At 36.9% G+C, this 13126-nt stretch overlaps 3 protein-coding genes across 4 annotated transcripts; 1 reads left to right on the forward strand and 2 right to left on the reverse strand.

Moving 5' to 3' along the window:
• Nucleotides 1-393: 393 nt before the first annotated feature.
• mapk15 (mitogen-activated protein kinase 15) lies at nucleotides 394-6019 on the reverse strand (the record flags this gene model as incomplete). The annotated part of the gene is made up of 14 exons (XM_079485002.1): nucleotides 394-579; nucleotides 1852-1995; nucleotides 2079-2191; nucleotides 2297-2609; nucleotides 2971-3076; nucleotides 3469-3606; nucleotides 3839-3896; nucleotides 3979-4118; nucleotides 4208-4371; nucleotides 4628-4758; nucleotides 4885-4975; nucleotides 5121-5150; nucleotides 5317-5415; nucleotides 5951-6019. 14 exons carry the CDS (start codon nucleotides 6017-6019, stop codon nucleotides 394-396), a joined length of 1782 nt encoding a protein of 593 aa, XP_079341128.1.
• Nucleotides 6020-6670: 651 nt separating this feature from the next.
• vps28 (VPS28 subunit of ESCRT-I) lies at nucleotides 6671-10825 on the reverse strand. Its single transcript, XM_079484066.1, has 10 exons — nucleotides 10761-10825; nucleotides 10191-10239; nucleotides 10063-10091; nucleotides 9925-9962; nucleotides 8951-9040; nucleotides 8761-8866; nucleotides 8465-8566; nucleotides 8081-8134; nucleotides 7882-7973; nucleotides 6671-7688 (listed from the first exon to the last, which is right to left on the reverse strand). Exons 2-10 carry the CDS (start codon nucleotides 10228-10230, stop codon nucleotides 7568-7570), a joined length of 672 nt encoding a protein of 223 aa, XP_079340192.1. The 5' UTR covers nucleotides 10231-10239; nucleotides 10761-10825; the 3' UTR covers nucleotides 6671-7567.
• Nucleotides 10826-11186: 361 nt separating this feature from the next.
• aunip (aurora kinase A and ninein interacting protein) lies at nucleotides 11187-13115 on the forward strand. Of its 2 annotated transcripts, none has more exons than XM_079485705.1 (3): nucleotides 11187-11514; nucleotides 11594-11750; nucleotides 11819-13115. In XM_079485705.1, exons 1-3 carry the CDS (start codon nucleotides 11407-11409, stop codon nucleotides 12874-12876), a joined length of 1323 nt encoding a protein of 440 aa, XP_079341831.1. In that variant the 5' UTR covers nucleotides 11187-11406; the 3' UTR covers nucleotides 12877-13115. The 2 variants fall into 2 exon arrangements, with proteins under 2 accessions (XP_079341831.1, XP_079341832.1); XM_079485706.1 differs by having other exon boundaries at nucleotides 11207-11514; nucleotides 11600-11750; nucleotides 11819-13086.
• The last annotated feature ends 11 nt before the right edge of the window (nucleotides 13116-13126 follow it).

The raw sequence follows: 13126 nt of genomic DNA on the forward strand, positions 1-13126 counted from the left end.
AATCCCCCAAAACCCATTTTATTTTTAGAATGAACACCTTAAAAAAGTACAGTGGTGAAAATGTACAAAGTTTGCAGTTATTAAAACATTTGCACGCATTTGTATATTTTCTCCACACAAATTGAATTATTGTTTACCACATATTTACAATACAAACAAGATGCTTACACTACAATATTCACAGCTCAGAATCATGTCATTGGCAGCAGTAATCTGGCATTTTTCACAATGACAATAGACTTTACAGCATACAATATGATGACTGTGTAGTTATCTTGCCATTTCAAATCTATTGTTAAATGTAGATGAAATCCACAGACTCTATGAGGGACATTTCTATTCTACATCGTGCCTGCCTCATGAATTCCCTCTGACTAATCACACATTTTAAAACTAGTGGAAATTCCTTAAAAGACTGTCCAGTCCGGTCTTGCTGATAGTCCCATACGCTTGAGAGTAACTGCCTAGTTTAGCACGAGGATCTCCTGCTGCCGAAATGTTTGAATTACTCTGGAACACCTTCTTGCTAAACCTTGGAGGAACCTTCCCATCACGCGACTGTGAACTGGACCTCTGGTTCTGCAAAGATATCATTAAAACTCAAGTAACGAAGGTGACACATTGTAAGTTCCTCTAGTCATAATATGCACATCTAAAGAACACTGGAACATGGAGGCAGTAAAACAGATGGCGTAAGACCTCCTGACATGTGTCAAAAACTGAGGGGGCATCTCAATATGGTAGTGCCTTCCAATGTGTGACATACTGATACTAAATCATTGGGTTGTGTTGGCAGGATCGCTTGTTCCAAGGTCACAGTCAACAAGAATGAGTCACATGGGTTGTATGCAAACTGCTAACATTGCAACAAAGCAAACAATTTGATTTATCTTGACGCTTTGGTCCAAAGTGACTTACAGTCCACTCAAGGTACAGTTGTATACATATTTATTATTATTTATTATACATATTACTATTTGTATTCCCTAGGAATTGAAGGTTGCTTTTTTGGCATCCCACCTTCTTAAATACAGGAACAGCCTTTAGACATTTGCTGTGATTTTTTTAAAGCGGATGTAACATGCTATTTCATGCATTCTGACTTCTTTGTTAAACGTGTTGGCTTCTCAAGCTTAGGTTTTTTTAGAACATGTATTCCCGTTTTGGTTGTTAGTCTCTTATTGGACAATTCACCCAGAAAAGCATAGCCACGCGTCATCCAGCAAGCAAAAGAGCACGGCCACGCGTCAACCAGACAGCATGAGAAAGAGCACGCCCACCAAGGCTGCTTCACTCGGCTGTTTGTTTGCTCACTGCATTTCGGTGATTTTAAATAAACGGTGGATAGAACGCTGGATACGGAGATCGTTCCAAAATTATATATGGAGCGGTCCCAGCCGTAAAAGATGCTGGACACGAACCGTACGTGGTAGATCTAATGAAAGTCATATGTCTGTGTTTTGTTGGCATGTACGTGCATAATGTAAACAACACTCATTTATAGGGGTGGTTTCCCGCACAGGGATTAGTTTAAGCCAAGACTAAAGCTAAATTGGGACATTTAAGTAGTTTTCACAAACATGTCTTACAAACAAGCATTACAGTTGTGCATCTTGAGACGAAACAATGGCGCTTCTGTATTTTATGTTGTGTCAGTGCAAGCAGTTTTTAAGTTTAGACAGCTCTAACATATAGTCTATCACTAGTTTAAGGCCCTGTATGGGAAACCATCCCATAGTGGTCACAGTTATTCAGGGATAATGCGATCATGTATCACCTCCTCTTTAACAAAAGAAAAAACTGTTTGAATCAAATCGTCATTGTTTGTGGGATAAACATCTGGCTACTAACCAGACGTGCAGAGGTGACGCAGAGCCCAGGGGAAACAGTGGGTTCATCCTTGCGAAGCAGGAAATCATTTTGGGGCTGCGCTAAGGTGAGAGAGAAAGAGGTTGTGCGTGCCACAGGGGCAGAACGTCCCCGTTGGTCTCCACTCTGATGGAAAATAGAAGCATTTGTGTGTGATCTTGAGAAGACATTGACAAAATGGTTATTAATAAACCAATATCAGGACTTACCACGTGGCCATTAGCGCCACCTATAGGTAGTACACTTCCAGTTTCTGGATTCCTCCTCCCAATTCGGTTATGATGCTGTCCTGTTGAGTGGTGGGGGGGTTTGACTAAACCATCTGGAAAATAAATTCATGATCGTAAAAAAAATATATTTTAAAATTGCACAAAAAGTTACATCTCGAATGTTTAAATAACTGCAGTCAAAATTGAACAAAACTCACTAGGTACGTGTGTAATGGGGTTATAGGAGGTTTTGACTGCACTGGGGCTCACTGCTGGACTGCTGTTCTCAACCAATGTGTGTGTTTGTTCAGGCTTCGGTTTTGCAACAGGTGGACCAGTTTCATTATGACTCTTCTTGTCTTTTAGAGATTTCCATTCGGGATCTTCATTGTCACCACATTTGCTAGCAGTAGTTTCATTGCTTTTGTCCATTCCACAGTCTCCATTAACTTCCCTTGTCTCCTCCTCAATTTTTTTTTTTAAATGAGGTCGTTTGTGTATTTGGCGACTAACTCTTTTCTCCAGGATCATCTTTGAGAAGGTGAAATTGGGAATATACAAAGTCATTTGAAGTTTATGTAAATAAACTGACTATTTATACTTAGTCGGTGTGATAATAATGCTGTAACAAAGTTGTGCCGCTTTCATAAGGAAGTGCAATTTTGTCACTATGACACAGCATATTTGTTAACACAACACAGAAATCCCTTGACTGTAGCACTGCTGTTTACAGAAAGCATGCATTCATATCATAATCACTGCTGTTTACAGAAAGCATGCATTCATATCATTATCACTGCTGTTTACAGACAGCATGCATTCATATCATGACAAATGTGAAAGTCAATGCATAAAAATAAGAAAGTAGCAAGAGGAAGGTTTCCACCTATACCTCGTAGAGTTTGTTTCTGTACTGAGTAACGGAGAGCTGGATGTCATCATCCACTGGCAGAATGACATCATAGTCCAAACTAGGTTCTCTTGCTGGGTTATGAAATCTTGAATGGGTTTTGGATAAAGTGATAAAAATATAAATAATTTATTAAAAATAAATTTACAAATATTTTTTCTACTTTCTATTATTCACAAACTAAGTAACCAAGCAACTTAGTCAACATTGCATTTTGCTCCTGTTTTGTCATGTATTTTCAGGTAAATCAGACTATTAAAAATTGACTGGCTCATGAATAAAATATATAAACTAAACATGACATGGCATTCTACTTTGGTAGTCTATGGTGCCTCAGAACTGCCGCTAACATTCTTCCAAATAACCTTTTTTGTGTTCATCAGAACAAAGAAATCTATAAGGATTTGGAACAACTTGAGGATAGAGTAAATAATGGAATTTTTTTTATTAAACAATAAAGAAAAAGGAACTTGGACTCACTTGGACACATAAGGGTGCTGCAGGGCTTCCTCTGCATTAAGTCTTTTATCTGGATTAAAAACCAGCAGCCGCTGCACTAAATCAAGGGCATCAGGTGGCACTGATGACTGCAGAATTTCACCCAATGGCACCGGTGGTCTACACACACGTAACCGTTGAACAAGGTGATATATTTCGAGTTTATGGAGATAATATTTTTACATCAAAAATGTTAAATAACTAGAAGAATAAAATAAATGTAATTATACAATTATGAATTGTTAATATTTTAATGAAATAAATAAATTATCATTAGATTATACGTGATTAATAATTCTTAATAATAAATCATATACTTTAAAAAATAATTAATTATGATATAATTACATACCTAAGCAGCATCCTCTGAATCACAGAAGCCCCATACTCTGATCTGATTGCCAACATATCTTCAAACGCAACACACAGTTTAGCCCTAACAGTGTAGATTGGTTAGTGTTGAATACAATTCTAGAATAATTATAAACTCACCTTCTGTGGAAGGATGTGGGATGGCACTCATGATTTTCTCGATTTGATTAATGGTAGAGGTTCCAGGGAAGAGCGGCTTGCCCAGGAGCATCTCTGCCAGGATGCAGCCTATGCTCCACATGTCCACACCTTTCGTGTACCTGCAGGATATAGAGGAATTTCAATCAAGCTGAACGGAATGTGATTCTTTCAGTATAAATTAAAACCAAATCCTTTGTGATTCATGTACCTGGTGGATCCCAGAAGAATTTCAGGGGCTCTGTACCATCTTGTTGCAACATATTCTGTCAGAGCAGGATTCACAGCATCCTCTTGGATCTGATAGAGTGATCTTGCCAGGCCAAAGTCACACAGCTTTACAAAGCAATCAGAGTCTAGTAACATGTTGGATGGCTGTAAGAGACACAGAGAAGACATATCACTCTTAAAAGAAGCACTACACTGTAGCACTTAAAGTGGTTCCTGGCTCGTAATCATAGGGGATCCACTTTTAGTGCTATAGAGCCATATTTTGGTGTTTCAGAATTCTTCAGCGGTTCTTTAGGACGACTGATGTGCTATGTAGAACGGCTGAAGAACCATAAAAAAAGGTCCCCATTGATTTTGTAGGCAAAATGTAACAATATTAAGGGTGATTGAAATGAAATACCTTTTGGTCTCTATGTATGACGTTGCCCGAATGAAGGTATTTTGTTGCTTTAAGAAGCTGGTACATTATATACCGCTTATGAATGTCTTTCAATAGACTTCCTTTCTTAATTACTGCATGTAGATCTGTGTCTGAGAATAAAATCAAATAAGATTACACTTACATTGTGAAGGGGCTGTCATTCCTTCAACTTCTGGCTATTGCGTTCATACAGGCAATGAACAAAATGAGTCATGTGTTCATGTGAGATACCTTACCCATGTATTCAAACACAAGGTAAATATCTTTGTCATTTTGGGCTCTGATGACATTCTGTAATTTGATTATGTTAGGATGGCCCCCAAACTCCTGCAAACAAAGATCAAAAACATTCTGCTGCAAAACAAATCTTTACTTTCAGTTGAAATAATTTTTAAATCATGTACTTTGGAAATACTTGCTGGGAAATACTTTGGAATATTAATGCAAGGTTTGGTCAAGCTACAAGGCTTACCTGCAGGAACATAATTTCTCTGAATGTTCTCTGTGGAAACCGACAAAGGAAAACCGACAAATGTTATTCTGGGAACCAGTTTTATATATTTATGTCCTGAATAACTGATCTAGCTTTTAATTACACATGTATCTTTAACACTATAATATGAAATAATTTATTAAATCCTCTTGCCATCAGATCTTTTGTTTCTAACCTGAGCATCTGTTCGATTCCTAAAAGCGTCAAAGATTTTCTTTACAGCAACTGTCTCTCCTGTTTTTCGCTCCACAGCCTTCCAGACAATTCCATATGCCTGTGAAAAATGGAAAATGAATTAAATTAAAGGAAGCCATGTAGGCCGTATTACATAACCAGTTGTCTACAAAGCATGACACCCCCCTAATTTAAGTATTTATTATTTTGTGCTCACTGCAGTGTTATGAGATTTGTGAATGATGAAGATTGCACCAATACAAAAGTGAATTAAATTAATTTATTTCATGTTGTTTAAAAAACAAAAAATCTATAATATTACTATTACTTTATTATTAAATATAACAACACAACATATTTGTACCCGTACTGTAATTGTTTGAGTTGGTGTAATCTGTTTACACTTTAAACAGGACACAATCTTTCATTGTTCCAATGTTGCATTACGGTCTGTGTAACAGAGGTCTAGAGAAAAACTGTTAATTTGTCTCTATTGGCAATTCTACGCAAATGATAGATGTAAGTTTACAGTCTCACTGTGTAGTGTTTTGAATAAATGACTTGACATACACGAGCCAGTTAGTTATTATAACGTTGTTTTATTATAAGTTCATAACAGTAAGAACTCAACTTACCCCTTTTCCAAGTCTTCTTTTAATTTCATATTTCAAGTTGATGTGTTCTTCCACCTCCGTGGTGTTCATGGTTGTACCACTTGAAAGAAATCTTACTTTTATTTTCTACTCCTGGCATGAATATACGCGTAACTACACCTTTGTGCAAGAATTGCCCTAAAACTGACCTTGCGGATAATGTGAAAATAAAACTACAACAAAGATTATCTGAAATCTATTTAAAACGAGACATAAAAAAACGAACGCGATCTTATTAGCAGTTCATTTTAATAATGATCAACGAAATATTTAAACGGAGTTACATGTAGCACTTTATATACCCAACCTGCTTTTCTCATGCTTGAAGAATGTATAAAAACGCATTAATTAGTTTTTGTCGTTGATAACTACAGACGCTCATTGAGAATCGCTGGCCTGTTGTAAAGTTGCGCATCGCATCCGTTTGTAAGTGTTTGTCGCCATGGAGACGCGTCTACGTGGAGGAGGAAGCGATCTCTTAAAGGAGCAGTGTATTTTCTTTGAGCGTTTCCTAACGAGTCGTTACCCTAAAGATTCAGTATGTATACTGTGGACAATTTACAACTACTTTTCATTGACAGCAACAATAAAGTTTAGTGTGTTCACAATGTTTTAGAGTGTACCTTAAGTATACGTGCCCGTAATGTCTACTTTAGTGTGCACCCAAAGGTTCTCATTGATAAGTGAAAAAATGTATTATATGTACAAAGTAAAGTATATGTAACTGCTTTGAACATAGGTTTTTTATTTCAGTGATGTAAATCATTAGTTGTGGATGAACACCGCCATATTGAAGTCAAATTCAAAAGCGGACATTGTTATTCTTGAAAGTTAATGTGGTTTATTTCAAAATTATTTACAATGGTTATTCAATAAATATGACTTTATACTAAATGAAGACAGACCAACACCACACCAAGGAACGTGTACATTATGTTCTGTATCATGCTCTCTGCTATAAAGGGCAGGTTTAAGAACCACAAATTTAAAGAACTGTAGATGATTTCCAATTTAAATGGTTTTATATTAATACACTTTGAAAAACTAAAATAAAAATGTAAAGCTGGATAGGAGATATTGTTTTTGTTATTAATTAAAAGTTGTTACAAAATCCAGTATCAACGCTCATCCTATAATATAATATTATGAGATCCATTAACCAATATTATGAGATCCATAAACTATCTAGTCATATGCTTATAACACGAGTGAAGGCCAGCAACTCCCTAGCTCACTTCAATTAAAGATATCCTATAAACTTATAGGTATGTATACCTAATATACCAACTCGAAACAGAATATAATGTTTTTGAAAGCCTTATGATCAGGTCATTCTAAAGAATGCTTTTAGACTACAGATGCAGAGAAAGCATTGTTAGACAAACCCAGTAAGTTTCAAATGTGCAGTTTTTTTATCTAAATTGAAAAGAAAAAAACCTATAAAGACATGATTAGCCTGAGTACAAAGAAACCCATGTGGATATAGGGTCTCTATGTTAAAACATTTAAGAGAAATGGGAAAATGTAGAAAATTCAAACACAGTTGCTTGTAAAAGAAAGAAAACGATTGTTAAAGAGTTCAAAGAGATCAGGGAGCGTTTAAGAAGAGTGCAAGAATCGATTAAAGGCGTTGTAGGCAGCTTCCAGGTCAAACAGCATCTGGCGAACCTGGGAGTCATCCAGCTCATCAGATGCAGACATGCTGCTTAGTGTTGTTAACCTGTGAGGAAGAACCAACACACTTTATACTTGGACACAAGGATCTGAGGTGGGTGAGCAAACACAGTTTAGTCTGGCTTTTAATGTAGCCTTGCATCTTTACACAGAACTTTGTGCTGATGAATAATAAAAACACATCATTTTGCTTTTATGACTAATGCTAATGCAAAGCTCTACAGTAAAGTTAGGCTTACCAGAGGTTGACTTTGTCTTTGGCCTCTGAATCTGGAGGCATGTTGCTCATTCTGTTCATGGTCTCCATCAGTTCTCTCAGGTCAGGCTGGATCTATAAAACAAACGTAATTATACAGTCGTTATGAATAATAATTAATTATGAATTCTGTTAAACGAAGCAAGCTGATGGAGTCTGAACCCATACTGTAAAACACATACCTCATCCATGGCACGAATCTCTAGTCGAAGTTTGTCCATCACTGTGATAAACAACTTCATGGGTGAAAGCACAGACATTAATTAAGGACATCTAATTTTAAAACAATATAATAGATTTAGTATGGATTTTCTGCTTTTATTAGATTAGCAGAGCATGGCAGTTAACATCAATGCTACAGTATGTCTATCTGAAGCCTATCTTGAGTTTAGCTGTACCATTGTTTAGTCTACTGCTGTACTGGAAAGCAAATTACATACAGTATCGTGCAAGAGCAACAAGAAAATATCTACTGAGCACACTGGCGCTTGCTTGCAATAACCCACGTTTAAGGTATTCAAGTTAGCACAAATAAAAACATGTATTGAGAAATTCAAGATACATACAGATACTATGTCTGCAATGCAACGATTCAGGTTGCCCTTGTCATCCTTGATGGTGATTGGTCGATCCTCTTTAATCCTCTCCATTGCTAGTGGACAATCAAGCTGCCACAGACACAGAAAGGGGAAATATTAAGCACACAATACTGCATGTTTAAACAAAAAATTCTTTACAACATAAGAATACCATGAGCCAATTTTAAGATTAGTGACCCTTCAATACGTTCAATGGATTGGACCAATAAATAAGTTACAAACAGACATAATACATTTTAGAATTATATGTTTTTTTATTTTACTCTGTATTTCCGGCAAAAGTCATCGATGGAGCCCACATCTGATCCCTGGACCTGTTTGAAAGCAGCCTTGTATTGGACAAGCAATCTTGAGCAAGCTCCAGTATATCTGCAAAATAAAATAAATGTTATACTTTGAATAGACAGATTTAGAAATTCACAGCATTTAGCACAAAAAAAAGAAGTAACTAACTCATTAGGAGTCACACAATCTTTAATGTATGCTTTCTCCAGGGCTTGAAGTGTCTTAACCACAGCAAACAACTCTGCCATGTTGTCATACCTTTTAAAACAAAATAAACAAGCACATTAAATGCAATGGGTCAACACATATTCCCCTTAATGTGACATGAATCACACAAAATTAACAAACTCAAACAGCTTGACTGTCGTGCAGTACATCTCACCACTAGGGCTGTCACAATTATCAAATAATCGTCTCATGGCGATTGTTTGACCTCATTGCGATGTTTCAGATCGTCACAACTATTGAACATCTCTTTAGAAGACACATGGAGGTGTGCAGTGCCTCTGCATATTGCATTTGTAGTCAGTGTATATATTGTAACTAAAGTATGGTAAAACTGGTAAAATGTACCACCACAACAGCGTCACTTAAAAAAAGAATTTTTAAAGCTCATACCATAAAAATAACCTGCAATTCAATTTAACATTATTTAAGCTAATCTCAGTGTGAAAACCAGCCAACCAAAATTTCATTAACAGAAGTAAAATGTTATCGTAGTCTTGGAAGTGAGAAAAAACAGACTATTGGCTTTTCTTCGCCTGATAGCATTTTAATGCTGGCTTCAATTCACCCCAGATCAATTTACAAGTATTTGGTGGTTGTATTTTAGACATGTAAAAGCCTACACCTTAAATATATGATGACCGGGTGACAAATCCAATGTATTTGCAAGAAAAACAGTCATGTATTTCCAAGAAAAAGACAATCTTATAATTCAGAATAATATGGTCATTTCAAACTAAAATAAAAAATGTATCAGAATTAAATGTCAAAGCCTTAAAACAGACAATTAATCGTCAAAGCCACAAAACAGACAATTAATTGTCATAATCGCAATTATTTATTAGACAAACTTCATAAACGTGACAGCACTACTCAACACATTGAAAGCACAGCGTCTATGATGTTGGTCAACTTACTTTTCCCTTTCTCTGGCATTTTTGTACAATTTTACTTCCTGTAAGAGACAGAGAGGTTAAATTCAAGGAAAATGGTTATGATAGAAAAGTGTGATTAATACAAATGATCACAATTACTTGTGGTAACAGAACTCTTACCTCGTACAGTTCTGGCTTGTTGGCAGGTGCTAGTTTAAAAGAAAGCAGAAAAGAAAACGAGAAATTGAACCTAACATCATTAAAAAACAAACATTCATTTACATAATACTAGTGAGGTTCTCACTTACCCCCTCCCATCACACCAGATGCTGGTATTCCATGAAACATTACTGATATCTACCAAACAGTTGAAGAGACGATTAAATTATCATTATGGGTTTAGCTTAAAGTAACTTTTATTGATGAATGATATAGTCTCTTTATATCAAAACCTAACGTTACTGAGCTGTCTGTACACAGCATATCTGGGTAACGTTACTGCTCACTGTTTTTAGCGTCAACACTGGCTAAGGAAATGCATATATTCAAACATGTTACACATTCAATTCATTATATTTTAAAAGCCAAGCTGCTTTCTGCTTTGCGTTCTGCCGTCTATGTAAATGTCAAATCTTAAACAGTGTAAGTAATTCAACATAGTGTGTCATTGTTTTGTTGGCTGACAAATACATAAGTTAGCGGCATTAGCCCAGCTAGCTAGCTAAGATTACGTTTTAAATGTACACGAAACATGGATATCTGCCAATCATTAACACCCTTAACGAATACATAACGCTAGCGTGGTTGTAAAAATCATTCCAAATGAAATATCGAGCATGTTATAAGCAAAAAGCCACAAAAACAAGAGCTTCTCTCACCCTTGTATTAACGTCACCCACTGTTAAAAGCTGACGTCGCCGGATGATTTCGTCACATCCTTTTTCGCTTCCACATTCTCGTCTTATATTTCACGTTAAAGCGAAATACACACAATACAAAAAGTTTGTACGTATTTTAACCTCAATTCAATTAAATACATTAATAATCAATCAGATTAATTTTAATCATTGGGTTGTTTACGTCGTATTGAAAGGGTTGCCAAGTATAAACAAAAGTCCCACAGTATGTAAATACTTTATTGACTCAGTTATACAATATTTAAGACAATCGACCATCGCATATTTTGTATATATTATTGTATAGCATATATTTACAAATTCTGCACCAGCCTCCGAAGACAACTGTTAAAACGCATTTAGAGTTGTTGTGGTTCATTTCAATGAACCCATGGCAACCCAAAAGCTCCGACCTCGAACGCTCGCGCGGGAACGACAGCAGAACAGCATACGTAAACAGGAGCTCACAGCAAATACACCTAAATCTAACATATGAAGTGCACTCACAAAACGTCGAGATTGGTTATTTCCGATGTTACCTTATTAGTTTAATCGAGTGCGAGCGATTAGGAGAATTGAATGCCTTTGGGGTCTGCTTAAGATTTGTCGAGACTTCTTTGACCAGAAAATGAAAGGCACTTCTAAGGGCACTAAAGGGAAACCTGCAGCATCTGCTAAAGTAGAGGAGTGTGGAATATGGCTCGACACCACTGAGTTAAAAGAAAAGAAACAACAGGTAAGTTTGAACGTCTTGAGAAACGTATCGCAACTGTGTCATAAAAAGTAATTATTTAACAGGTTTTCATTCTTTTCAGAAACAGCTGACTCGTCCTATCTCCAAATTACTCAATCCACTGGCGGGATCAGGGGGATACAGTGTGGGTGTATCTCTGAGCTTTACTCAAACTAAACTTAACATGCCTGTCACTAGACAGAGCACAATATCATCTTTCTTTTCACCTAAGCCTACAGGTAAGATATTCCAGAGCTGTTTGATAACATATTATAAGATTTGTTTGACTGGGATGCTTTCTTTGTAGACCAAAAGCCAAGTGCCGCTGGTGATGATGAGATGTACACCCCCTTGCAGACAGATGCATGCTCTGGAACCAAACGAAAACATGGGGTGACTTTGGAGCCGTCTGAAGAGACAGACATTACTTTGAGTGAAACATCTGAGGTCTGCCAGCAGAACTGTGATCTAGATTATGAAAGTGTATCAGTGAAGGATTCGGATGATAGAAGAGAGCAGTCCTTCCTTCATTTGATGTGCGCTTATAAGTCAGACGAAGAAGAGCCACTTGGAAAGCGAAGAGCTTTTGACAACTTTGCAGACCACGATGTCTTCCACACACAGGAATACTTAAATAAAGCAAGAAGTGGAAGTCAGCATGATATACAGACAATTGCTGAATCCGAGACTCTCTTTCAAGGCAAGTCCCGCGGATTGGATCCTCTGATGGTCAGAAAGCCGTCTGCGGAAGCTTGTGGGGATGTTCTTCAGTCTCCATGCCTGAAAGAACTTCAAGGGTTGAAGGGTAGACGTGTTTTCAGAAATCAGAAAACCACCGTTGAGGGGCCTATCCTAACCTCTAGGCCTGTCAATGCAAATCACAAAAGAGAAAAATATTTTGCTAATACTAATGTGGAGCAGGAGCTGTCTTGGTATAAACCCAAGGCTTCACCGATTAAACTAACAGGAAAGGAGAATAGGCAGCCTGCCTCTCCTGTGCACAGTGCTCCGTCTTCCCCTTTTAAGAGAAATCTAATATCAAGTCCAGCAAAATCCAGGTTAAAGGACAAATACTCTCATTCGTTAAGAAAATCGGGTCAAGAAAATGAGGAGTCAGGCGAAGAGATGGCAGGAGACAGTCATGCTATGTTATTTACTCAAAACTCGGAGGGCCTCTTTGTGATTGCGCATCGCGACCAACACCTTGGGAGTCTGCTAAAAGACCACAGCAATTTATCTATCGAAAAGGGTTACTGGAATAGTGCATCTGGCAAGTCTTTAGATAAGGAGGATGAGGAATCAGATCTTGACGCAGAGATGCTTTTCACCCAGAATTCAGAAGGAGACATGGTTATAAAGCACTAGCCATAAACACATAATAATTATATCACATAAACATGGCATTAAGAGGAGCAACTGCTTCAAAGGCCTTTTTAACAATTAGAAAAATGATGTTAGATGTTATAAAAACTCTTGGATTTATGTTTAAAATGTTGTAAGTGATCCATTTGACTTTCTGAATTATTTAAATGCAGAAATAAACATCTGTATATTGCAAATAAACTAGAAACCACAATTTATATTTCTCTTTGTTGATGTCTTGTTTGCCACCAGA

This window comes from Barbatula barbatula, assembly GCF_947034865.1.
Source record: "Barbatula barbatula genome assembly, chromosome: 21".
NCBI classification, from domain to species: domain Eukaryota; kingdom Metazoa; phylum Chordata; class Actinopteri; order Cypriniformes; family Nemacheilidae; genus Barbatula; species Barbatula barbatula.